Source organism: Lonchura striata, chromosome 7 (assembly GCF_050655825.1).
Source record: "Lonchura striata isolate lonStrDom1 chromosome 7, ASM5065582v1, whole genome shotgun sequence".
NCBI classification, from domain to species: Eukaryota; Metazoa; Chordata; class Aves; order Passeriformes; family Estrildidae; genus Lonchura; species Lonchura striata.
In genome coordinates this window covers 23,430,296-23,457,042 of record NC_140709.1, presented here as the reverse complement: position 1 = coordinate 23,457,042, position 26,747 = coordinate 23,430,296, and the positions used below count along the sequence as shown (strand labels likewise).

The 26,747-nt window shown below is 36.1% G+C and overlaps 1 protein-coding gene across 11 annotated transcripts in view; it reads left to right on the top strand.

The window, feature by feature from the left end:
- Positions 1-26,747, top strand: part of ZNF385B (zinc finger protein 385B) — a 155,888-nt gene that overhangs the window by 111,635 nt on the left and 17,506 nt on the right. For 10 of the 11 annotated variants that reach the window (XM_021552492.4, XM_021552496.4, XM_031505402.3 and 7 more), the window contains 2 exons: positions 7,337-7,447; positions 21,146-21,308. In XM_021552492.4, the coding sequence (XP_021408167.1) occupies positions 7,337-7,447; positions 21,146-21,308 (274 nt within the window). The remainder of the gene's footprint in view (positions 1-7,336; positions 7,448-21,145; positions 21,309-26,747) is intronic. The other variant, XM_085584541.1, reaches the window with a different exon arrangement.

Here is a 26,747-nt window from a genome sequence, read left to right as displayed (position 1 = left end):
GTAGCATATGATCAAGGTTTTTATTGTGAGCAGCTTAAGAAGTTTGGTTTTTCAAAGAGAAGGTTAAGAGCTGGCATGATTGCAGTGTGTGAGTGCCTGCACTATTCAGAAGGTATTTGAGGTTTGAGTGACCTTTAACAGAGCAGCAGAACTAGAGTGAGGGGCTTATAATAACTCAGCAAGTATTGCTTCCACAGTCATGTAAATTAACTGGTTTGGAAACTTCTAAATCAAGCTGTTGAGATGGGGTTGTTTCCCCTTAAAATTTAGGCTCTGGCTGACCACAAATTATTGGACTTTGTAATAGGAAGGACTGAACCTTTTCAGTGAATGAAATTATGTCATAAATTTTTCAGGAAATCAGATGTAATGGCTCCCTCTGGCCTAACACAAATCTGTAAATCACTTCAGAAATCACTTTCAGTATTCTGTGTGATTGTGAATACAGGCACACAAAGAGAATCAGCCTCTTTTTCATTTTTCTATGCAAACTCTAAAGGGGGAACATGCAAGAGGGTAGCACACCCAGAGACTCTGCATTATACCATAGGACTGATATAAAAATATAGGAAGGGAAATTTAGCTGCTAGGAGCTGGAGATAGAAAATTGGTCTCTGATGTCCAGGGATCTAGTCCTGCAACTCTGTTAACAGAAATAATGTGGAATTTGCAAAAGCAAAAGTAGCTGAGCCTTAATCTAAAAGGAGAATGAGGAAGTTGAATTTATTATTATTTCTAATATTTCTTTTAAGATATAAAAGTTGTTTCTGGCTCTGGGTGTCCTTTTAGTTGTCTTATACTAAAAATGAAGTAGAAATGTAAACACCAAAGGTGTCTCTTTCCTTTTTTTCTTCAGTACTTACTCTTATTTCAGCAACTCTTCATGGATAGCTGTAGTATCTGTCATTAGCAAGTGAATTACAGCAAGATTTTTGGGGATTTTCAAAATGCTTCCTGGCTGATTACTCTGACCAGTAGTAGTGTGTGAATGTCACAGCTATCACAGCCTCTGTGTTCCTCAGGGAAGTTGGATCTTGCTGCCAAATTGAGGGAACAGATAAACACAGTGAGAAGTTCAATTCAGAGAGAATTTTCTTCAGAGTACAGTGTTATTGTATTTTAGGAATCCTGTGCGAGGGGAGATGCTAGACCCTGTGGTCTGTATTCTTTCTTAGTGGATGCTTGTTTTACTGCACTTGGGGAGACATCTACTCAGCATTTTAAAAAGAAGAAAAAGTAAAATCATGGCCTTTCTGTAACCTGAGTATGGTTGGGCTTGATTTCCCAGAGATCCATATTTCATACTCTGTGCAAATGTGCTATGTGTAAGTACATCGAGAGCCTCCTTAAAAAAAAAAAAAAAAAGTGATTCCAGCAACCCTCAGCTAGACCACAGGACTGCAGTAAAAAAAAAAAACCAACCCAAAACTCTATGTTTTAAATTAATTATTCTTTCTGTTCAGTGAAGTATTTGCACATGTCTCCAAATCAGCTGCTGAGAATCTGACTTACCTCTGTGGTTTGGTTATTGGCTATTTACATTTGCCTGTTTTTTAAGAACCCCCAAAATGTTGTGAAGAGCACAGGGACAGAGGTGTAGGGAGGTAGTGTTTAGAGAGCTGCAGGCTCACACTACAGAAATACATCTCTGGAGACACTGCTACTCAAGGAGAGCTGATGCACAGGGAATATTGATGGCTTTCCTGCATGAAAAGAAAGTTGTTCATATCACAGAGTGATTTATGTTGGAAAAGACCCTGAAGATCATTGTGTTCAGCCGTGAAGGCAGCACTGACAAATTCACAAGTGAACCATATCCCTCAGTGTCAATGTACACATCTTCTAAATACCTCCAGGGATGGAGACGCCACTTCCCTGAGCAATGTTGCAATGCTTTATAACCCTTTCATAAATACATTTCTCCTTGTATCTAGTCTAAGCCTCCCTTTGTACAACTAGAGGGTATTTCCTCTTGTCCTGTCACTTGTTATCTGGGAAAACATAGTGACATTGACCTTGCTACAGCCTTTCAGGTAGAGCTCAATCAGTAGCTGGCAGAAGTGTTCCTGATGCTAAAAAAGCAATAAAATGTATAACAGGATTGTAGTGACTTGAACACTAAATTATGCTTAGAATTAGTCAAATGAGAAATATATTTGTTGCAACAAAAGCAACACAAACGTGGAGAGAACAGATTTTTGCTTTTGGTTTGTCTTGGCCAAGCTTGCCAAGCATTACATCACAATGTTAATGTTTCTGATTTTATGCTGAGCATTTTAAGTATGTGCTTTTGAATACACAGTATGTGTATTCACTTCTGTCACTCTTTCAGTCATTCTAATATGTACAGTTATGGCAGGGGGCTGTGTATTTCTGGCAGAATTTATGATAAGCTTCAGTGTATGATCATTCTCCACAGTGGCAGTGTGCTTGGCTTTCATAACAACTGGAGCTCAGACACACAGGAAGTTTCAGAACGTAATTTACATGTTGCACTGGTAATTTATATATGCCAGCAGGTTTTTTTGGGGGTTTTTTGTGGGGTTGTTTTTTTTTTTTGGGGTTGTTTTTTTTTTTTTTCTGGAGGGAAATACTGGATTATATTATCAGTTTGTTCCACAAACATTTTAAAACTTTTCTTTATCAGAGTAAACCAAGATAGTACACTGGAGACCAGTCTCTGTGTTTTCCAGAAGCTGATTAGCCTGCTGGTTAAATGATACTGAGTTACATCTTTTATCCCCACTATCAATATGTTGTTTACAAAAGCTTGTCTAACAGTTAATTCTATATTTGACCTAAGAGTTACCTGATTATAAGAGGTAACAGGACATTCATTGCCAGTCACAATTTTAAACCTTACTCAGGTTTAAGGTAATGCTTCTGTTACTTGCCTCCCCTCAGGATCATTGCAGTTTATTTCTGAGGCTCACAAATTGGTGTTTGTACAGTCTGTTGTATATAAAGAGATCTTTCAAAATAACCAGAACTTCAGTTTCACCAAGTGACTTCTTCCAATGCTTTTTTTTTTTTAATCTTTTTCCTTTGCCTACTTACATGTGTCTTTGTAGTCTGGTTCCTTTCCCTGGAGTCACCAGAAGAATCTATGGTACCATGATACATAGCAGAGCAGGGAGAGTTTCTGGTAGCAAGAATGGTAAGAGAATTCAAGGACTAAATTATTGAATTGCTGATGATAAGGTGAAACATCTTATCTAAAACTGGCTTTGTACCTGAGGACTAAAAGGTGGTAAGTATGATGCAAGTTTTTAAAACCCACTCCGTAGAGTGTGAAAGGGGTTTTTTACCAGGCAAATGAATATGTGCCTCAATAAGAACAGTATAGTAGAATACCTTTGTAAAGATAAATCTTTCTCTACAAGCCTGTTTATAGGGATCAACAAGCGTGTGAATAAGGATGTTTAAATCTACATAGTCTGAATTACCAACAAGATTTTTCACAAAACCACTTGGCAAAGATTTTTAAAGAAAACTAAATTGGCATAAGAAGACTCTTGCATGACAAAAAGATGTTTGGGAGGTAAGTGAGCTGAGGAAATTTGCTATTGGCAAAGTCTCTGAGGTAGACAACAAAAATTGTGAAAGACCTTGATGAGACTGACAAGGCAGAAAATAGTGATTGGTAAAGTTACATCTAGATATTTCTAAAGTGAGGCAGGCAAATGGAAGTAAAAATTCACAAAACTTGACATAGAAAGTAGTGAGCTAGGAATTGGTCATCAAGACTTGGGAGTGGGAGCTCAGGTTTATAATAGTGGTTCCTTGAAAACATCAGCTCAGAGTTCAATACTAATCTACCCAGAGTATTTTATATGGTTCCTGTCCATATCTTCAATATATTTAATTGAATTTGTTGATTTTTTGGTACACTTGAGATGGGCAACAAGAATGTAGAAAGGAATGGAATTGTTTCCATACACAGAATGACTGAGTAGCACACAGATAACTCGTGATGTGGTACAGGTCTTATAAAACTGAATTTTATGAAAGTATATGTAAACAAAAATAATTTCTTGGCACTGAGGATTGTAGGCATTGGAAGTGCATGAAAAGAGTGCAAACTGGTTTATATCAGTTTCAGGAGTAACTATACAAGAGAAAGTCAATGGAATTTATCAAATACACACAAAACACCTGAGTCTGGAAAATTTTTGGTGGAAAAATATGAAAAAAGCAGGAAATACAATGTCTGTGCTGCCCCTGCTCTGTCCTGTATGTTGCTACACTTGTATTTTCTAGGTGCCTTTAAAGTTCTTGTTGCAAATCTCAGTAGGTGTAGAGTATTTCTTAATCCTTGCTATCTTCAATAGTTTGGGTGGTTTTTACAAGACTCATTGCAAAAACGATGGTATCTTCAACTCTCTTGGAAAGACATTTTTAAATTTAACGTTTTATTAAACCAATGGAAGTAGGAGAACAATACTTACAGGTTGTTAAACCTACTTATGGCTACCAGAGCACTATGAATTGCTTTGTTAAGTCCCCCTGCAGCATAAACAGTGTAGTGCAGATTTTTATTTGCATTTGTGGTAGCTGTTAGGTTCTGTTATTATTTTGTTTTATAGACCTGGTTCTTAAATACTGGTGCTCCCCACTGGGCAAACTATACTGCATCATTTCGTAATAAATACCTCAATGAATAATTCTCTGCCTCTTTCCTACTCCCTTCCTCCCTGCATTGAAGAGGATAATTTTGTTTAGGGATCTAAGATCAGTTTACCCTGCAGCATTAATCTTCTAACAGAGAGATACTATTATATTTTTCCAGTGTGCTGTAATCCACCCCAGTTTCTGACATATTTAAAGTGTATTAATTGTTAATGTTGCACTTCTTGAATTCTAATCATGACCAGCTTGCATGCAGGGCTCCAGTTTGGGAAGGATCATTACCCACTCCCCTGGGGATCACAAGTGGTACTTTCTGGAGGCACCATGAGTTGTATTCTTTTTGTGGGTTTATGTTCTTGTGCTGCTGCATCTGTTTGAAGCTGGGACTTGGTGCAGAGTCTGCATTGTGTGGTTGTGAAGTGCCCTGCCTGGCGCTAGCGCTGCGGATCGTTATTGGAGCGCACAGAGGAGTCATTGATCACTGCTTCTTCCCTTTGTGTCTTGTTTTAAACGGGACTGCAGACACTTGTGGGTACTTTTGCTGTTTCTTTTCACCGGTCTCAGACACTCCAAATGTTTGAGGTACTTTTGAACATTACCCTTTTCTTCTAGATTAACTGATTAACATTTAGTATTTAAGTTGAAATGTAAAACATATCTTCCATTTAAGAAAAAAACCTATCTCTTTCCTAATAATACAGCAATATTTTAACATGTATAATAAATTTAACTATATATATTGATTGCCATATCTATTATAAAGTGGATGTTGAAAAAAATTTTAATCTGCATGTATAATTTTGATATATTATATAGGGCAAGGCCGTAAATGGTACAAGTCAGAAGAAGGGGTTCTTTTTGTTGTGTTTAAGCTTTTAGGCTTTGAACTCTCACTATATCCTACAAATAGAATAAACAGGTAACAAGGGCATCTATTTCAGGTTTTTCTTTTTATTTTGTCACAATTCATTGTAACAACAATGCATCATTAAATAATTTAGTAGATGATTCCAGATGAAGTGCTTTTACTTTTGTGTTGTCACATGGTACCCCTGTGGCAATGAAATACAGTATTTAGGGGAAGAAGATAAATATTAAATTACCTCTCTGGAAAATTTGTTACTAATGCCATTTACAAAATCATGCATTTGGTTTAAAATGAATGCAGCAAGAAACATATGTAACCATTGTCCAAAAAAAAAAAAAAAAGTGTTTAATGTTAGGTAATATATTTGGGGAATATCTTCTTAGGTAGATACAATGCAGTAAGTTTTCCTTGAATTTGTTTTGTGTGTGTGTATATATGTGTGCAGAAAATCCTCAGTAGTGCAGGCTTCACTGGAAGCTTAAAATTTGTACTAAGGGAAAATTAAAGTCTTTATCTTCATTTTTAGAAAGTCTAGAAGCAGGTAATTATGTGTTCTCTTGTCCTTTTGCAAGTCAGCTTAGTACCAAATGTGTTTTGTGTATCACCTGGGATTAAACAGCAGGTTTGGTTTCTTCTAATAGTACTGTAAAGGAAAAAAAAAAATCACTGTGGTTGCAAAGCAAGCTTCAGAAAACTCTAACTTTATAAAAAAATCAAATTATTTTCTTCTGAACTAGCTTAAAAACAAAATAAGCACTTATCTTTTGTTGTAAATGTCCTGTTTTTTCTCCTCTCCTCTTCAGAATCTGTTTATCTTAGATAAGGATGAGGGGCCACACATACACAGATGCTCATCGGAATATTTGGGTTGAAAGGGGTTTCAGATGTCATCATGCTGAGAGCACAATCAGTTGTGAGACCAGACCAGATATTTTGCTTTTTCTTTAATTAGAAAATTTTGTTTGAGTATTTTTGCATCAGGAAATTAATTTTAATCTGTATTCATGTCGCATCCAAAAGAATGACATGTTAGGACTGAGGCCTTGCTCCAGTAGCAGTTCTAAACTCTGTTTAAACCAACAGGAGTCCTGACATGTAGCAAAGATGTAATCAGTTCCAAGTTCCTGAAAGTTTCAGTCAGATTTAGGAGTAATATATTCAGATTTTTCCCTTATCTCACGTTTCTTACAGTGTTCAAATATTCTCTGAAGCATGCCAACTTTCCTGGTACAAACATTCCCTTCATGTTCCTCTGAACTTCAGCCTTCCCATGGGCTCTGTCACTCATCAGTTCTGCATGAAAATGCTTGGGGATTGCAACCTCTTTTCCCAGCAAGTGGTATTTGTACCAGAGCCTGCAAAGGACCTCCTTTCACAAAGAGATCTCCAGAAGAGAATATTTTCAAATAATTGCTAATATTTATCACTCAAAGGAAAGCATGTAGAAATAAATGACAGTGACTTGTCAGGGTGCAGAAGTGGCTTTTGCAATATGTCTGTTGGGACAGTGGGTGAAAGGGGTGGGCTTTCATTTGCAATTCAGGTGTGGTAGGGGGCCCTGAAGCCCAGAAGATGTGCAGGATTGGGGAAAGAACTATTTAGTAACCTGGGGACAGCTCCAATTAAGCTGCCTTTTCTTCATCAGCTTTGGCATGCTGCCAATTCCCTAACCTATGTTAAATCTTACTATTATGAGGGTTGGAATCTCATTTATCCTGTTTATCTCAAAAAAAGAAAAGAAAAGAGCTTTCTGCTGGAAGTGTCATTTTTTAAAAAGTTTTTCATCTGTACTCTTTATTGCCCTGAAAATTTGTAAATTGGTTATTGTTTGTTCTCCAGATGGATCCTGTGCAAAAAGCAGTCATAAACCATACATTTGGAGTGTCCATTCCCCCAAAGAAGAAGCAAGTAATTTCCTGTAATGTCTGCCAGCTTCGTTTTAACTCTGATGTGAGTATTGCCAATTTTCTTCCTTAGTTTTTTTTTTTTTAAATTTGGTCCATTAGGTATAATTAATCATAAATCTCTTTCTCCCAAATAACTCATCCCAGCTACATGCATTCTGCTCAGCCTGGTGGGTTTTTTTGTCCACTCAGAAGCAGAAGTCCATAGAGCATGAACTCTTAATTTTCTTACATAGCTCTGGCATGATATCCAATGCCACATCCGTAGGTGAGATCCCATTTGATGGTACAATAACCTTCTACAGGTATTGCAAAAAGAAATGTTTGCCTGAGGTTTTTTCCTTAAAAAAATGAAGTGAAGCAGAAAAGCTTCCCAGTGAGTTCTCCAGGTCATATTTGCTTTTCTTCCAGAAGAAATAGCTTTTTCTTCTTGTTTGGATGTCCTTGCTGATACGACTTTCCATTTTTTAATAAAGGCACTCTTATAAATACTTTCATCTATAATAGATATAATCACATAGTTCTAGCTGCCATTTTGAGTATGACAAATGCAAAGAAACTGCTTCCTGGAGGTTAATTTAAAAAAAAATCATTACAAAAGAGTAATGGTGTTTTAAAATGGTGCAAAAAAGAGGTATTTTTAAAATATATAACCATTTAAAGTTTCTTCTTAAGTAGCTTGAAAATTAACAAAATTCAAGGAAACTGTATCTAAGAAAATTATAACCTTTGACAGTTAAGGAGTATGTATTTATTCTTGGAGACTATTGTTAATGTCATTGAGTTAATAAAAATAAACTCAAATTACTAGATTTTTTTTTTTTTAATCTTTAGGTAAGAATAAATCCTGACATGATGTGTTAATATTATATATTTTTCTGTCAAAATTTTGGCCTCTGAAACAGTTTTCAGGCACCTCCTCCAAAGCCTTTGAGTATTTTGTGCTCCTAGAGGTTTGCAGTAAAGCACCCATACCCATTACCCTGGTTTTCTCTGCTTCTAACATTGCACTTTGAAAACTGTCTTGTGAAGTGTTTTCCCCAATTTGCTTTTCTTGTCTAGGCTGGTAAGGATTTTGAAGCAGTGCTATCTCAGCTTCAAATTGATTTCTAAATCTGTCATCATTTGACAAGCTTATTAAACTTCCTTTGAAGTGGCAATATCTGCTTAGTTAACTCATCTCAAAAGTCGTTATTTTAAATTTAGTTTGCTTGTCTTTCTACTTTAAGGTTAAGATTTAAAGGGGGAAAAAAAATCTTTTCTGCTCTGATACTTAGTCCAGGTGTTTCCTTTTACTGATTAAATCAAGGAACCAATAATATTTCTTAAAATTTTCTTTGCCTTCATGGATCTTGCTTCTGAGGTGGATCTGTCACCTATGAGATGGCTCAGGCTGTCCTCATTCTTCCCTCTCCTCTTGAGGTCAGGGTCCCCCTGATGATGGGATGTGTCCCCAGAGGGGTCACTCACTTTGTCTGTGCTGACATTCAGGTGGACAAACAGCACTTCAGGCAGATAAACTGAATCACAGCTGAGTGACTTGAAACAAAACCACCAAACAAACAAACAAAAAAAGAGCTGAATATGTTATATCATTTTTTACCTCTGACAACCAAGCAATTTTTCCTATTTAGACTTACAAAGTAGAACAGGAAGTGCATGTCATATTCTGCTTTAAATAGTGGCATCACAAAAGCATGGCAAGTTATAGCTACACTTCTTCTGGGCCAGGTGTATTCAATAGGGTGGTGTGATCTTCCTAAATTTGGTAAGCATATTCAGTTATAGTTACTAGAAAATATCACCATCCTTTTGAAATGAATGGTTGTAAGAAAGGATGAAGCATTGTGACTTTGATACTTTACCTGCTGAAGTGCAGCACCTTACTTTCTACAGCAATTTAGTTTACCAGGCCATCCACAAACAATAGAGAAATTTGATTTTGGAAAGTGCTATGGTTACAGCAATATTACAAATACCAGAAGATACTTAAATATCAATCTAATTTCACAATTGTTTCTTAACCTCAACATCCAGGAATATTGGGAGAATGAGTTTTCATAGTGTAGTACTTCTATTTTAAAAGCTTTCTAGTCTTCCATTGTGTTATTTAGCTTCTCCTGAGAAGCTGTACATAAGATTCTAAATTTTTCTTCAGGTTCAGTCATTTAATCTTAAGAATTATTTATATGAGCATATGCTGCATCTTTTTTTTCTGAGAGTGAGATCCTATCTTATTTGGATGTTATTTTTGCCTATCCAAATAGACACTCCCCCCCATAATCTGCATTGTAATTGTTTCATTGAGGTAATGGTAATGGGGTTTCAACCAAGCTCTCCATCTTAGCTTGTTGAAACTCCTGCACAGAAATAAAAATCTGGACTCTGTATTTTTCCCTTTGGACCAAAAAGAATGTGAAATTATGCTCAGGGCATAAAATAATCTTTACAATCTATCCTTTCTTTGCTTCTTTTGGGAAGAAGGGAATCATATAACTGTGAACCTTGTAACTGCTGAATCTTTCAGGAAATCAGTTCCACCATGACATGCTTTTGAGTAGCATCAAACTCTGTTAATCTGCATTAAGACTTCATTGCACATTGCAGAATGAGATTAGTAGTGCAGTCACTCCACACTTGCAGTTTCTTCTGGCTCTACAAGGCTGACATACTTCTTGTTGTTGATAGGCATTCTATTCCTTTGAACTTTCTCTGACCTAAATTATGCAACTAAATGAAATAAAAATGTCAAAACTGAACTATGAAGAGTCTTTTTTTGTTTTGTTTGGGTTTTTTTAAATTTTATTCTCCTAAATGAATTTCATTAGTATGGCGTTTGAGGATGCTGGCTTCATTCTGGTGGTGTTTTATCAATTGCATAAGAAACACAGACAGTGGTTATTCATCTGTGAGAAGAAAATTGGTTTCCTTGCCTTCAGTCTTTTCCTTGTGCTATGGACACTCACTGGTCTAAATCAATAGACCAAAGCAAAAAAAAAAAAAAAAATCAAATTAGTCAATTTGTAGTTGTCAAACCTCACACTAAATTAATAGAGTGAATTGCAAAGGTTTGGGTTTCTTTTACTTATGTGTCTGCACATAGCTTTGGTGAGAGTGTTCTGGCACACATTTAGCTTTGGTGAGAGTGTTCTGGCATCAGATTCAGAGGCAGGGATCTGCAGCTACTTGGAGGAAAAGAAAGATAGGGATGGAAGGAAATTTTAAATTTTAAATATTTAAAAATAGGTTTTCTTGAATGTGGGATTGTGCGTGTTGAAGTGATGGCTTCTTTATTTTCAAAAATAAAGTCCATAGAATGATTTTTCTTCTGCCATATAATTTGAATAGTATTTTCTAACTGAACTCTTCAGGATCTCCCAGTCTTCGATTTTTAAAAGTACAACATGAAGAAAACTTCTGTGTACAGATTCTTAATTTTATCTAGTCTTCACTTGATATGTCTGTCCTCTTCCAAAAAAAGAAATCATAGTATTTGACTCATACTTACAGACATTCACCATCATACTCCACCTGTCCTTTTTTAATATTTCTAGCTGCATTTTGGTCAAATTTGAAGTTGTTTATTTCTGCTAATAAATTTTGCTACAAGTAGTTTGGACATCCCTTCCAATCTCTGTCAACTCCAGGATAAACTGTAGTATGGAAAAGATGATCGAAAGTCTCATAAAACAGAAAAAATATAAGGTCATCTCTGAAGTAACAGCAAACTGAACTTGTCTTAATAGCCTGAACTTTGTAGTCCTTCAGGAGAATTATATCTGTAAAAGTAATATCAGCATTACAGCAATGATAGCTGAGGTTGCCTTCAACAACATTTTTTTGCATGATCTCCTTAAGATACCGCAGCTGGAACTGAGTGGGATTAGGTGCCTAAATTTAAGTGTCTTGCTGCTGGAATATCTGAGGTGCCTGGGACATCCACAGCAGGCTGACAAAGGATACCTGAGGACATGCCAAATTATATGGGATGCCTGCCTCTAGAATAGAACCCCCACTCATTCAGTGTGCCTTCTGGTTTACTTTTCATTCTTCTTATTTTAATTTTCTTTCTTTTATTTTGAAGAGGGGAGAGAGAGAGAAGCAGGATGCAGCAAGGAGAAAAAGCATAAAAATGTAGGAATAGAGGAAGTGAAATGAGCAAAAAATGTGAGGAGGGTATAGAGGAAAGGTCTCTTTCCTAAACTTGCTTTTAATGGTGATAGATAGCAGGAGTCAAGTACAGTTGAAATAGTTCAGAAATCTCATTTTAGGAAAGATAGTGTTATGAGGATTGATATTGATGATGTTGATTTAATAGTATTGTCAATGAGATACTTACTCTAGTATGCATAAACTTCATTCTGCTATACAGAGGAACACACTCTTTTTGAAAATAGTTAAAAGAAAAAAAGGAAAAAAGCAATATTATCTCTTACCAGTTGCAATTGGATGTGCTTCAATGTTTTGGAATAAACACAGGTATTTCCATCTTTGCATCAAATTATCTGTAAACACCATGTGATGACATAGCATGTGCTCCAGTGCAGCAATGACTAATATGTCAATGAAGTTCAAGCTATGGTGTTGTGTTATAATCCAGCTCAGAAAAAAGGAGAAATACTCAGTTACATTTACTACCATGGGAGGCCAGGCAGTAGAAGAGGAAGAATCCTCTCCATGGAACAGATTGTGATTGTGAGTCAGATTTTACACTACGTGTATTCCACCAAGAGGAAGCAAGACATGCTGTGAAAGATCTAGCTTAACCTTTGAAGAAATACTTTGTTTTTTCATTTTAAGAATTTAGGTTTAATTACATAGGTTTGTATGGTGATAATAATTTTATATACTACAGACATTCTAGCAAAACCAAAAATCATCTTGAGTGAATGTTCTGGTTCTGCCCTGGACAGGGCTAATTTTTTGCAGTGGCTGAGAGAGGCATGGCCAGGGGCCTGGAGACTGTTCTACATCACCTCCCATCCTTGCTGGGAGCTCTCTTTAAGAAGGGGTTCCCTCCACTCAGGGAAATGTGGCAGATGGAGCAGTCCCCTGTTATTTATTGTTGGGAGCTTCTTTTACTTATACCTTTTGTTATTAATATTGTTGCTCTTACTGCTCATCATCTTATTTCATGGCTGTTTCCATTAAATTATTCTTGTATCAACCCAGGACCTTCTCCTTTTGTGCTTCCATTTGGGGGGAGGAAGGAAAGTGACACCTGATTTTAGCTGTGGTGCTGAATTGGGGAATACCATTCCTGAACCACAACAGTAAGTTTACTGAATTCATATGGTACCAGTAGGAGGGTCCAGTAGCAAGAGGGCAAGGGGAAACTGGCTCTTTTTAATCCCATATAGGCTCCTTCTCTGCTCATTCTTCCTCATTCCTTCTGGCCAGCAGATGAATCTGCAGCAATTTCCTCAACTGGTGTGTGGCAATAAGTCTCCAGCAGCTGTGGAGCTTTGGCCCCAAGGTGTCTATTCTGTTGTGGCATCTGATAGTGTAGCTTACAGCCATAAGAGAAAAGGAAGTTGTAGTTGGAAGGCTATTTGTTTGGTTTCTGCAGAATTGCTCTTTCCTCCTTATCTGAATTGTTACCTTGTGTTTCTCTTCTCCCTCATTATTTTTATTTTACTGTTTAGTCTTAAAGTTGTTGGGATTGTTTAGCCTGGAGAAAAGGAAGCTCAGGGGTTACCTTATCACTTTCTATGCCTACATGAAAGAAGGTTGTAATAAGGTGGGTGTCAGTCTCTTCTCCAGGAAACAAGTGACAGGATGAGAAAAAACTGCTTCAAGTTGGCTCAGGGAAGGCTCAGATGGGCTGTTAGGAGAAATTTATTCACCAAAATGAAGTTGTCAAACATTGGAACAGACTGTCCAGGAAAGTGGTGCAGTCACCATCCCATGGAGGTATTTAAAGGATGTGTAGGGACATGTTTTAGTGGTGAACATGGCAGTGCTGAGTTAACATTTGCACTTGCTCTCAAAGGCCCTTTCCAGCCCAAAGGATTCTGTGATGGTCCACTGAGTTTTAGGTGCTTAGGCACTATAAATAATGCCAGTACTAATCTAATCCCTTTTTCCAGCAGCCAGGCTTCTCTATATCCAAACTTCCATGATGCCTGGAGTCCACGTGCTATTTTTCTGATTTCTGTTTGGTGGTGTCCTTTTTTGTAAACAGATTTTGTCATCTGTTGATTGTGTCTAAAATAGGTGAAAATGTCTGCTTCCTTCTGCACACTTTGTTTCTTATAGAAATATCTTTAGCTGTGGTACAGCCTGGTAGGCACTGTCCTGTTATTGAAAATAAATTTGTGTCTGCACAGTGTGTTGCTGTGTTGGTAATGATTGCAACTCAGCCCTGGTTTTTGGTGTCACCTCAAAAATCAAGAGGAGATTGAAAAACCAGGATTAAACACCTTGAGGCAAATCAGAAAAGCAGATGTAACAATTTGGCATTAAGAGACAATGAAGGTCATCTTATTGTTGAATGCATTTAAAGCTAATAAAGATGATGTGATTATAGTGTTCATCTTTTTAAAAAGCCAGAAGGCAAATTTTTTAAGTTTAGGCAAACATTAGCAAAAGTTGACTTTGCAGATTTAAATAAATCATTCATGCTGTCAAAAGGATAACAAAATAATCAATAGCATCACATAAAAATGTACAGAACTGTCATTGTCTTCTGTCAAACATTTTACATTTTTCTTATTTATAGGACTATATTGATTCTTTGGGTATGGAGGGTAGTGAAGCAGATAGGAGGTAATTAAAAGCATAAATCTCAGGAACTTGTGGAGGTAATTTTGTGTTTTGTAGACAGAACTGACAAAATGATGAAAGTTGTTACCTCCAATGTGACAGAAATACCACATGATTATAGGGTACAGGGTTATAACATGATGGAAGTTCTGTTCAAATAACAGCTATTTAATGGAGCTTTTAACTAAGTTTGGTAAAGTATTTTAGATATGAGTTGACTTTTTATGACATGGCTGATATTCTCACAGCTTTCTATGTGAGAAATTATTATGTGTTCTTTTCAATAATAATCTACCTTACTGTTTTGAGAAATTAGGTTTTAGAAATCTGTAAGGATGGAATCAAAAACTAATGTATAGCTTTGGTGTAAAAAATGTATGAACATGCCAGGTTTGCAGATTTCTTCAATTACATCTATTATTAATAACAAATGAGATAAAAATCTATTTTTCAACACTGCTTCCTAATTTATCATGTAATTTTTATTAGTTACGATTCTAGTCTAAATTCTTCATAATTTATATGCTCAAATAAATGTGCGTACTCTTACAGAATGGTTCTAACAGATAAACTAAGTGAACAAACATTTTGTAAACATCTTGCTATTAGGAGACCTTTCTAGTTTAGGATCTGCTGTGAATTGAAATAACAGTTTGTAATAAACAAATACCTCTCTGCTCCCATCTTGCACAGTTAGTTTCCTTCTCCACCAGGACCACTGCCATTGTAATCAACTTGATGAGTAAAAGTGGGCGGGAACACAGGTGTTGAGAGGTTCTTTCTACAATATAAATTAGGACTATATTTGAGACATACTTGGGTTTTTTAGCTTGAATTTATGTAATTTTTTTTTGTGATATGCAGAAAAAATTCATCTTTATAAGTACTCCATAACAGATTGGAAATTTTCAGGATTATTATGCATCTGTTCAGTCTTTCAGTTGTTTCATTTTCTGTGGTTGAACTATTACTGGCAGAGGCTTTTGTGGTTTTTTTCAACAAAATATTTTTCATTAGAGATTACCAATTGCATCAACACCAAATGAACACAGGATTTGAGATAGAATCACTGAAGGTGGAAAACACCTCAGATAATCAAGTCCAGCCGCCACCATGTTCACCACTAAACCATATCCCCGAGTGCCACACCCAGGTGGTTTTTGAACAGTTTCAGAGATAGTGACTGCACCACTTCACTGGGCAGCCCGTTAGAGTTAGAACTGGTGTTGAGAGTATTTCCCATCCAGGGTGGAATTCCTGCTTTAAGAAGGTGCAGTATAAACGAGAAAAAATAGGAGCTGTGAGCCACCTTTTTCAGTTCCATTTAGTTGCAGCACTCGCCTAATATTGTGCAGCTCAAGGCATGAACCAGCATTTCCCACATGGATGCTTCAGAGTCTCCCTTTTTTCCTGCATGTCTCCTTCTTTCTGTTCATGCAGATGCATACCTACATATATTTAATTGTATATGTTAATTGCCAGACTGGATGATGGGGTAGCAGATTCAAGAGTTGTTGGTACAATTGTCTTATTTCCATGAAGACCTAATGAAGGGCTACTTCAGCAGCTCTTGAGTAAACCTGTAAAAACTCTTGATCTCACACACACACACTGCACCTTTAGACTTACTCAAGCCTTTCATCAGGTTAATGTTTCTTTGTGTAGCAATAAATTCAGTTAATTAGTCATTCACATCGCAAGTAGATTCTAAAACTCAGTCACTTGTGAACTGTCAAAATGGATTATGTGGATTTCAAACACACTGTCATTCATTGTTCCTGATGAGGAATATTTTGTTATCTTTTGTACTGCAGTCTTGCCTGTAGTTCAGAGTTTTCTTAAAGGTAATACTGCTATCAATGAATCCATATGATCCACCTGTTTCCTGGTTATCTAGATATTTTCAATATATGCAGATTTCTAAACACATTTAACTTTCTACAAAATAAAGCTACTGACGTTGTTTTATGCACTACAATAGGCTAATGTAATTAAATTTTATTTTCAAAAGCCTTTTTACATGTAGAAGATAATATAAATTGTTGATGTTTTATTAAATGCAGTCCAGTATATGTAAGGCTATTGTATATGTATTTTATGTAGTTATGCAATTTAACATCCTGTTTGGATCTCAAATTTAATAATCTGTAGCTACTTGCTACTTGCAAGTAGCAGTTTTAAATAAAATATTGCATTTGTATAATTTTTAAGAACAGAAAAAGCTATCCTTTCTTACAGCCAGATCATTAATCCTTATGACATAGAGGCTTTCTTGAAAATTAAAACATTCATAAGGTTTGATTGTTTAGGGGTTTTTAATTGATACTAAAAGACTCTGGATAGAACTGAGGTGTATAAATTTTAAGGTGTATACATTAGAAAAATTACGGGGAAAAATTACATGGTTGTCTGTCAATTATACTCTTAATTATTTGCAACTTAATTTAAAATACAGCTATTCACTAAGCCTTGATCTTACAAATAGGTAGACATATTTTTTAGTATCATAAAATATGCATCCTATTGATCAAAAAGTAATGCCAGCCAAATGTATAAACACGTTTTTGGAATCTGGTGTGTCCGTACAAAGGTATTTTTTATATTCTGATTCATAATGTCACATTTATGGCAGCTTAAAGCTTTTCTTGTTCATTAAACCTTACTAGCCAGTACTTGATGACTATCTGTGCTGTCTAATAAGTAGGCGGGTCCTTTTTTAAACTGTTGCAATGTGTAATATATATATATATCTCAAACTAGCAGATTACAGTCAGTATTAGATTCAATTCAAAATTAAAGATTCCTTTCAGCTAAGGAGTTCTTTAATAGAAATATTTTCTTATTCCACTTTCTCAAAAAGTGTTTTCCTAACCTATTATGCATTTAATTTCAAAATTGTAATAATGATAATTCAATAGTAAGCTTTAATACCAACTCTGTAATAAATAGATGTAAAATAATATTTTTGAAATGAAAAATAAATATTTAATGTTGAATTGTGGCACAGATAAATTATTTTAGTGTAGAATGAGTTAATGCCTACAGTAAATGCAGCTGTTTACACTGGAATAAAGTATTTTGCAATTAAAATCATTACAGTACGTGAGTATAGAAAGCTATTTTGAGGTAATGGATTTTAATTTTGGTTTTTCCTATTTTTTTATTTTTTTAAATATTGTTTTGCTGACACATAATTTGCATTAATTAGTTGTACTTAATGATGATCAAAAAGTACCTTCATTATCCATTTAAAATATTGTATCCCAAAGATATTTACTCTTAAGTTAACTTTGTATTTTAGTGGGGGTTTATATTAAAATTGGTAAAGTATCTTTCTTTTATGCACATGAATTTTGAACCCTATGTGTACATAACTTCCTATGGATTACCAGAGCAAATGAAAATAAATTTTCAGCTTCTTGCCTTAACTAAAAGTGAAAATGATATATGTCATGGCTTATTTCTAGGATAGATCCAGTATTTCAATGATTTCAAAGCTCATAGCCTCTGCTCTATTGCTGTATTTGTCTCATAAGCAAGTTTTAAGTGAGACTAGGAACAAATATGTTTGCCTTGAATGTGGTGCTTTTGCAAATATTTTATAAAAATAAAATTATTAATGATCAGGAAATTAATAATCACAATAATTGGTATCAGTACTAATCAGAACTTGAGTTCCAATTTCCCATTGCCTCAGCTGCCCTTTTTTCTTTTGCTTGCTATGACTCCAGAAAACTCCAAAGGTTTACGTAACATGGTAGTACAGCATTTCAGTTACCAAAAGGCAGCTGAATCAAATTATTTATCCCACAGTGCATAAGAAAAAGCAAACTCTGAACTTCAAGTGTATCTGAAAGGACTAGAAAATAGTGCTTATGTGGTTAGGAAAGATTGCTTCAATACTTCAAGGAATGTTTCTCTAATGTCATGCTTGGAAAGAGTATCTGTGTTTCTATTCACAGAACAGTGATGAGCTGACAAAGTCTAAAAACCAAAGCTCTAAAAATGGGCAGCCCCTGGAACTGAAACTTGACAAAGTCAATGTAGAAACAAATAGCATCTACTTAACTGACAAAGTGAGGCACTGAAACAGTTTTTGAAAGGTAGATTTTTCCATCCCCTTATTACTTTAAAATTCAACCTGGAGAATCCTACTGACCCCCAAAGGATTATGGTCTAATTTGAACAGCATTGAAGAAGGATGGCATTTCCAAACCCCTGCTTAGACTGATCACAGCAGTATTTTTTTGCCTTATAACATACAGCTATGAGTTTGATAGATTATGATAATTAGAAAGCTTAAAAATTAGTCCATTCACCATGTTCCCATGAAGCTTTGCTTGTTATTATGGAAATCTTAATTTAATCCTGCCTGGGCTTGTTTGTTCTCAACAGGTCTCATGTACACTATATGAGGATTGAATGAAGGGAATCAAAAACTGTAGTAGGTTATTACTGATATTGCAGGCATTATTATTGCAAATATCAGCAGAAAGGCTTATTATCAAGCAATTGACTTACTAAGTCTTTCTCTTGAGTGCATTTATGTTTCCTATGTCATAGCTTTGGCCTCAGGCAGCATATGATCCTATCAACAGCACACATATGCGCAGAGAATAGAGTTCAAATATTTAAAGGGACATCATCAACTTGAGGATGCTTGAATGGACAATCCTGTAGTTGCTATTATTGAAAGTTAAAGGTGTTGGAATGGAAAGGGTATATATTCACCCCAATTTTTAGTTCCACTTTTTTACACTGCAATGTGTGAATAGTTTATTGAATTTTATTGGCGGAAAACACCCTTCCAGTGCATCATGTTGCAACTGAAAAGCTTAAATGGAAAAAGCCAGCAAAGGTGGACAGAGACAGGATGTGACTCCTGTGCCTCAGAAGGCACATTGGCATAGCAGGGCAAAAACAGGACTGTGTTCCTCTGCCCACATTCAGAACTGGAGAGATCCAACCCAGAAGTTGACAAGTGTCCCTTTAAGTAGTGCACATAGTACTAGTGGTATAGCTGGTTAGTTGTTTCTTTATAACCCTTAAATTGTGTTTGTATGCGTCTTAATATTTCAAAGGTTTTAAAATCAAGAAATATTTTACTAGCAATTTATGAGTAAATTCTTTGCTGTTTTTCTAATAAAGTTTTTAAAAGACATCTCACTTTCAGAGGAATTAAAATAAAACTAATCTAGCAGCCTTTCTTACTGAATGCTTGCTTACTAAAATCTCCAATGAAAGGAAAGATGTGCCCACAACATACACTGTCCTGAGATGGAAAGCACTGTTTCATGGGCTGTAAAATCACTTAAGTTCTGGTGTGTAAGAACTTAAGTCCTCTATTTTAGCAACAATTCTCCATTAGTTTAATGATGCCAGTTACTTGTGTGAGGACTCCAACATACTGTCTGTTCTCTTGCCCAGCTGTTTCTATTCTTCACTTCTACCATATGATAATGCTGTTATTACATGCTGTCCCAGGGTGACTGTATTGTAATGCCCATTTCTGCTGATCTTAGAACAATTTTCCTCATTATGGTAGCACTCTTTATGGAGTTCAAGCATCTTAGATATTCTAGTTGCTCTTTATAAAAAGCATGTGACTTGTTTGATGGCTCGCTTCATTTAACACAGCGAAATAAATAAAGTAGTTGATAATTGATTGATGAGAGAGAATGAATGTGGTTTTGCATGAACACAGTGAAAGTTTACTTGCACTGATGTTTTTATATGCCAGGTTCCAAGATGTGCTTAGAAGAAGCATGCCTTCTATTAATGTTTTAATTTGAAGTAAACAGCAATATTAACTTTTTTGGTTAATATGTAACCTTCAATAGAGGCACCTAGTGGTATGCCTGAAATAGCGTTTTAAAATTGTGTTCGGAAATATTAATAATGCAAAGCTATTTCTCAATACAAACTCATCATGAAAACAAACTAGTTTGGATAGGATTTTTTTCTTGTCCATTATTTGGTAAATTAATTTTTATAAGAAGTCAAAAAAACACTTAAATTCATTAGCTGAAATTTCCAAGCTTTGGAGTTCATATTTAATATGTAGTTCCTTAGTTCAGCTTCTAACAAAGTGGCCTGATTTGTCAAAGCATCTGATTAAATAGAGTCAGGAGCCATGAAGGGGACTCAAAATCATTGAAAAAAATGGGCAGATATTTATGTGTCTAGCTTTAGCTGTGCAACTTCAAAAACACTGACCTAGTTTCTGAAGATAGTTTTAAGGCAAAGGTAAAGGAAACATCTCAGTATGTATTTATACTGTTCTGTTTGGGCAGATTAAGACAAAATAAATAATAATTTTTAAAAGCTCCTCTTCTCCCTGTCCTTCAGGTTCCAATTTTCTTGGTATTTAAAAATAATATTCAAGACAATTTATAAAGCAATCAAGAGTGGCAAGTATTTAGTTTTCTTGTACTTGAAGTTTACAGATATGGTGTTTCCTTATTTTAACCCTTATTTTTTGATCTACTAGTAAAGTAATATTTTTTCAATTGTTTCAGTTGCTGTTAGTATGAAAATGAAAGTATTTTATGACATCTGTATTAGATCAAACAGAAGCAAAAATGGATTATTTAATCATGTTTCAGCACAGTACATCTTTCGAACTGCAAGTAATAAAGACTAAGGAACACCACATGAAAATTGAGTAGCATCTTTTTGAATTGGATGTATTTGCATTTGTATAGTCCTTTAAACTTTTAAGCACCATAGAAGTAAAGAATTACCTTAGGAGTGACAGAGTGCTATGTAATCTTGAATTTTTCCAAGTTACTGAAAACATGCAATATTCATTAAAATATAAGAACTTACATCCATGAAAAGTGTTAGTATAAAGCTATTAAAAATTTTTAGGTGGAATAATATGGTGCCTACTATTGAAAGTGTCACTTTTCTGCCTTGTCACCCATTGTATTATATACAAGTGCAAAAAAAAGTGAGCCTGATTTGTTCTCCTTTGTAGAGCCAGGCCGAGGCCCACTACAAAGGAAGTAAACATGCCAAGAAGGTCAAAGCACTAGAGGCAACGAAAAACAAACCCAAAGCTGGTTCTTCCAAGGACAGCGCAAAGGTTAACACGGGCTGCTCCACCACGCCAGTCACAGCCAACATCTCTGACAAATCAGGTCAATGACAACTTTTTGTTCCGTACATCCTTTACTTTCTCCTTTTTTTTGGTGTTTGTATGAGAGGATTTGGTTGCATGATAGTGATCCAGAACTTGTCTTTTCTAAACTATTTACTTTCTTGTACAGAATAGATTTGTTGTGATACTCTCAAATTGCTATTTTGTCTGTGAAACAACTCATGTCCCTGAATGCTACAGTGTGTTTTTTAAAACCTATGGAATTTGCTATTAAAAAGTATGACTGTTCTTATGGCAGTAGTGGATGGATATGGGTGGAGGGTGAGTTCTGAGGTTATGTATTTAGCTGAAGCACAAGAAACCTTTGTAAGAAATGTTTCCTTTCTGAATAAGACAATCTTGTTCTAATAGGAAATGTGAAGCCTTGTGGCCTGGGTATTTCCTGACTTTCACAGCTCGTTAGTGCTTCACATCACTTCTTTTCTTTTTTTTTTTACCCTCCAGATGAGTAATCTGAGGAAGGTCAGCAACACTAATAGCAATAGAATTGCTTGAGTTTCTGCTCTGTCAGTGTTGTATTACTGAATGAAACAGGAGACTTTCATGAACTCGCTGACAGTGTTTTCAAGAGAAGGCCCCTACTGTGGATTACCCAACTGTCACAGTAGACTACTGCTGATAAATTTGCTTCTACCTAGGGAGTCCTTTATTATCCTCTTCACCAGAGCTGAGCTTGACTCAGGTGCTATGAGGTGAATAACAGTTTTTTGACATGTGCATTAAAAACAACAAAAAATCCAACTCAAAAAAAAAAAAAAAAAATCAATGACTGTCATCCTGCAGTTTTTACAGCAGCTTCAAATCTCTCTGTGGATCCTTAACAACGACAGTGGGTGCCAAATTTTGTGTTGATCTACCTAACAAACCACATTTTAGTTTTGAGAGAAATAAGCTAAATTCAAGTACATTGTCAGGTAAACAAGACATGCTGCTATAAAAAGGTAGCAATTTGCCAGCGATAGGTAGTATATTGAACAGAAAGATTTGAAATATTTGGTAAATATTTTACTCTCTGAAATATCAAAAATAGCTTTGTTTAAGATAGGTTACTGCTCCAGGTGTACATACTGACAACTCAGACAACAGCCAAAGTAAAATATCAGTTAAGACTTGAGAGGATTTAACATGTTAAGAATTCATCTGTGGAAACATAATTTTATTATGCCCTCCCTCTCCAATGCCAAACATTGAGGTCCAGATAGCAAAAGTTTCATCTTTTTCAAACTCCATCTTTTTCTTCCAGAAACCATCTGGATCTGTTTCATGTTTCCTTTCCCAGACTATGAGGTCTGAATTGAATTAATTTTTTTCTTTCCTCTGCAATGTATCTAAAATCTACATTCAGTTTTTTGTAAAATAATACAACCAGTCAAAAGGGAAACATGCTCTTGATATTTTTTTAATTGCCTTGTTTTGACAGTGTGTTATGCTATTAACTACTCTATACAAATTAGACATTACCATCTGTGTCTGTTGGATTACACCACTTCAACTGTTTCTACATTAAAAATAAGTCCCAGTGGCAATTTATTTGAATACTTTCTTCCCATCAGGAGAGCAGTGGGATTCTCTGTGGAGAGTAGGCTCCTCAGAGCCTCTTACTGCTGTACAAGAGACTGAGACTGGGATGTTTGGGAGGAAAGAACCTGAACTTGAGGCAAATTTTCAGTATTTCTAGGGAAAGCTCATCAGAGAGATGGGTGGAACAAACCAAGTTTTGTTCAACTGCAGTTTCCCTTACAGATACTATTGCCCATCTATTCTGGTATGTGTTTATCTCCTTAACATAATGCTTCAAAAACGAAACTAAAGCAGTCACTAAGTTGCCATTGGGTAGTGTTTTGGGCTTTTTTTTTTTTTGGGGGGGGGGGAGTGGTTTTTTTGGGTTGGTGGGGTTTGTTTTCTTTTGTGGGGTTGTTTTGTTTCTTGGGGTTTGGTTTAGTTTTGTTTTTTTTGTTTTTTTTTTTTAATTTGGAGCAAAATATTTACTTATGCCATTTTTTCTGAATCTTTTAACACAGCTTTCATTCTCTAAGAAATCTACTAGTACAAGTTATTAACTTTTTAGAATATTTTAATTTTCCTTAGTATCTTTAATACTAAGAATTTCAGTTAATGTGTTTATTTGTTCTTCTTTTATCCTGATTTCCAGAGGAAATGAGACTTATGGTCATATAATCTATTCCTATATTTTCCGGAAAAGAACAAAAAAGAAAAAAAGAAGAAAAAACCAGAAAAACAGGAAAAAAAAAAGATGTAGAGATTTTAATCCTATAAATCCTATAAGTTTTATGAAAATTGTCCCCTAGGTAGAAGTCATAACTTATGTTCTGTCCTGAAGGATGCTAACATCTTGACCTCCTGACTGATCAGGAACTCAGCCTTCAGGATGAGACAGTTGAAAGTGTGTATGTGTGCTGTAGGTCTGAAAAAATGGCTTCAGAACTGAAATTAAATCAAGGAAGAGAATTAAATTCTACCACCTGGGAAGCTGTTGTTTAGCTATTGTACTTTGGAGAGTTCCTGAGAAATGTTCACCAAGTAGAAGTAATTTCTGGTGTCCTTTTCTAGTATATGGAGGAATAGAAAGAGAAGCTAAACAGAGAAGACAGTTATAAGTTCTTGTGATCCTTTTTTATCTGCTGTACTTCCATGGGTATTAGTGCAGAAAGGGTAGGGAGCATTACAGTAAACTGATAAGCTGCAATTATTCTCTTACGTAGGTCTGCTAATAAAGGGACACAACAGGCTTGAGTAGCACCCCTTCTGATGTTCTGTCATTTTGAATGAGATAATGATGAATGATTTGGAGCTCTCCAGACAGAACAGTTGTTAAATATTGAACTGAAATGTCAGGTTAAGTTTGCTACAGAGCCATGTGTTCTTTGAGTCAGACATAGCATGAAGTCCAAAACATTTACTTGTCAGACATCACCACTATAGTACTAATAGGAAAAATAATTTCACTGTTAGCTCAACTAGTGATGAATCTATCAAATGCAAAACACAAATTCATCCAGTCCTTATTTTTCAAAATGTATGATGGAGTGGTCTCTCTACAGCTGTTCCTTTCAGCTTGAGAAATGTGGCTGCTGGTAGAGATAAAAAAGTTAAATTAATCTTTAAGGTTTTTTGGGATATTTCCAGAAGAATGTGTGCTCCTGTAGGCAAAAGTGGCCTCAGCCACATGGAAAGGTGTGGCTGTGGTCTGAGAGTGACAATGCCCACATTGTAAGAGTTCTTCCCTGCTATTGTTAATAGCAGTGTGACTTGGAAATGGCATTTGTAAATTGATCATCAGCAAACATTTAATGATAAAGCCATAGAGCAGGAATGGTGCAGGTGGCTGCACCGTAAGTGGGTATCAATGGGTTTAACTGAAGAAGTTTACATTCTAACTTTGTTATGTGATCTCACTGTCTAAGCTCACAACTCCTTGCTGTTCAGAATATACTTATTTATTGGTACTTGTCAATACCACCACCCTTCCCAATTCACTCTGCAGACAGGAAAAATCACCACAGATTGTGTGACGAAGTTGTTGCTCTCCCACTATAGCTGGTCTATCTCTACATGTTCTGACTGGTATTTGTAGATTGGAGGAGGCCATAGGGGATGTATCTGTCTCCCACACAGTTTCTCAAACCACACAGGAAAAGTCCAGTAATGTCTATATAACAGTTTTATATGCTAGAAAATTAATACTGTGACCCTGCAAGATTTTTTGTACCTGCTTTGAGATGTGGTTACAGAACGGCTGTGTTAATAGCACTGGGAGCTGTTCTTGCTGTGGTGGGTTGATCCTGACTGGATGCCAGGTACCTACCAAAGCCACTCTACCACTCCCACCCTCAGCTGAGTAGGGAAGAGAAAATATAGCAAAAAGCTTGTGAGCCAAGGTCTGTCAAACATAAGGGAAACTTCTGACAGCTTCTCACAGAAGCTGCCTCTGTAGCCCTCCCACTACCAAAGCCTAGCCATGCAAACTCAGTATAGTGGCAAAGATTCCCTTCCCTTCCAGAGGAAGCCCAGGGTTTCCAAGATGGCTACACAGAAGGATGTATTGTATGGCATTGTTTTAGGAAAGGGCAAGGGCAATAACCAGTACAAAACATAGTTTAGAATATTTGAAGTGTGGTTTAAATATAGCTCTAAGAGTGCAATAGATGATGATGTCTGTGACCCCAGGTCAGCATAGTCTAGATGCTTACAGTGATGAATCCTTCAGGAATGCAAATGATAATTACTGGATTGAAATGTCACTGTTTACTTATCAGGCAAAGAGGAATTCTTTGATCCTACTTCTAAATCAAAATGAATAGTTCAAAATGAAGCATACAAATGAAGTGGTATCAACTTCTTTGCATTTTGCTTTGATATGAAAATTGGAAAGTAAATGCAACTGTTTTAAACTACTCAAGAGTCAAAATCATATTTCAGATTATAAAAGATAATCATTTTTGGCCTTTGATCATTCTCTGTATGCTCTATTGGCCCCATGCCCATTTGTGAAATGATAGGTATGGATACTTCAGCTTCAGTCGTCATTGCAGAAGAGCAGAAGCCTCTGTTACTTGGGAATTAGAAGGTAGAAATAAACCCTTTGGAGGCTCTATGAAACCCCATTTTTTTCAGGTGGCAGGAGCAGAGAATATTACACACCTAACTAGGCCAAACACTAGAACCTGTTTCAAATCCTGACCCTTTGTACTACAGCTTTGATCTGGGGCACTGTCTCAGGACAGCTCAACAGGCAGCGCACAGGGTCATAGTGATGTCAGTCCAGCATATGAGCAGTCTTGGGCTGATCTGCTGTGTGTGGCAAGAATGGTGGGAAAGGGCTGTGACTGTCAAGTTTTTTTGCCAGCTTCTTCATCCTAAGTGTGTCCTCTAAGAGTTATTCCAGTCATTACAGCTGCATGACTCAAAATAGCAGGAGGTTATTCTGAGGAACATTGTCAAGCCGGAGTCTGGTGCAGTATCTGACACTAGATCATGTTTGGAAAATAACCTGGACCTCAGGTCCAGGTGGACCTCATAAATGACTTGATGTCATGTAGACATATGGTAATTAGTTGTCCCATTAGACAGGATTGGCAACTCCAAGCTTTATCAGACGTAGAAAAGTTGACCTCGTGGTCTTGTCTGTGGGTTTAGTTCATCAAGGGCTATCTGTGGATACTTTCACAACAAAACTGACTGTCTTTTTTCCTTTTTTTTCCAAATTAGTGTGCAACATGTTGAATCACATTTACTCAGGAAGCTTATGGTGGGTTGGATTTCTCCAGTGTCCCCATTGCCAGTGCTGTGTAGTCATCAAATACCAGTGAGGTGAAATGTGCCAGTGGAGGGTTCAGTTTGTATTTCATGAGTCCACCATCAGGACACTCCCTTACTTATCTTGCTGTCATTGCTTATT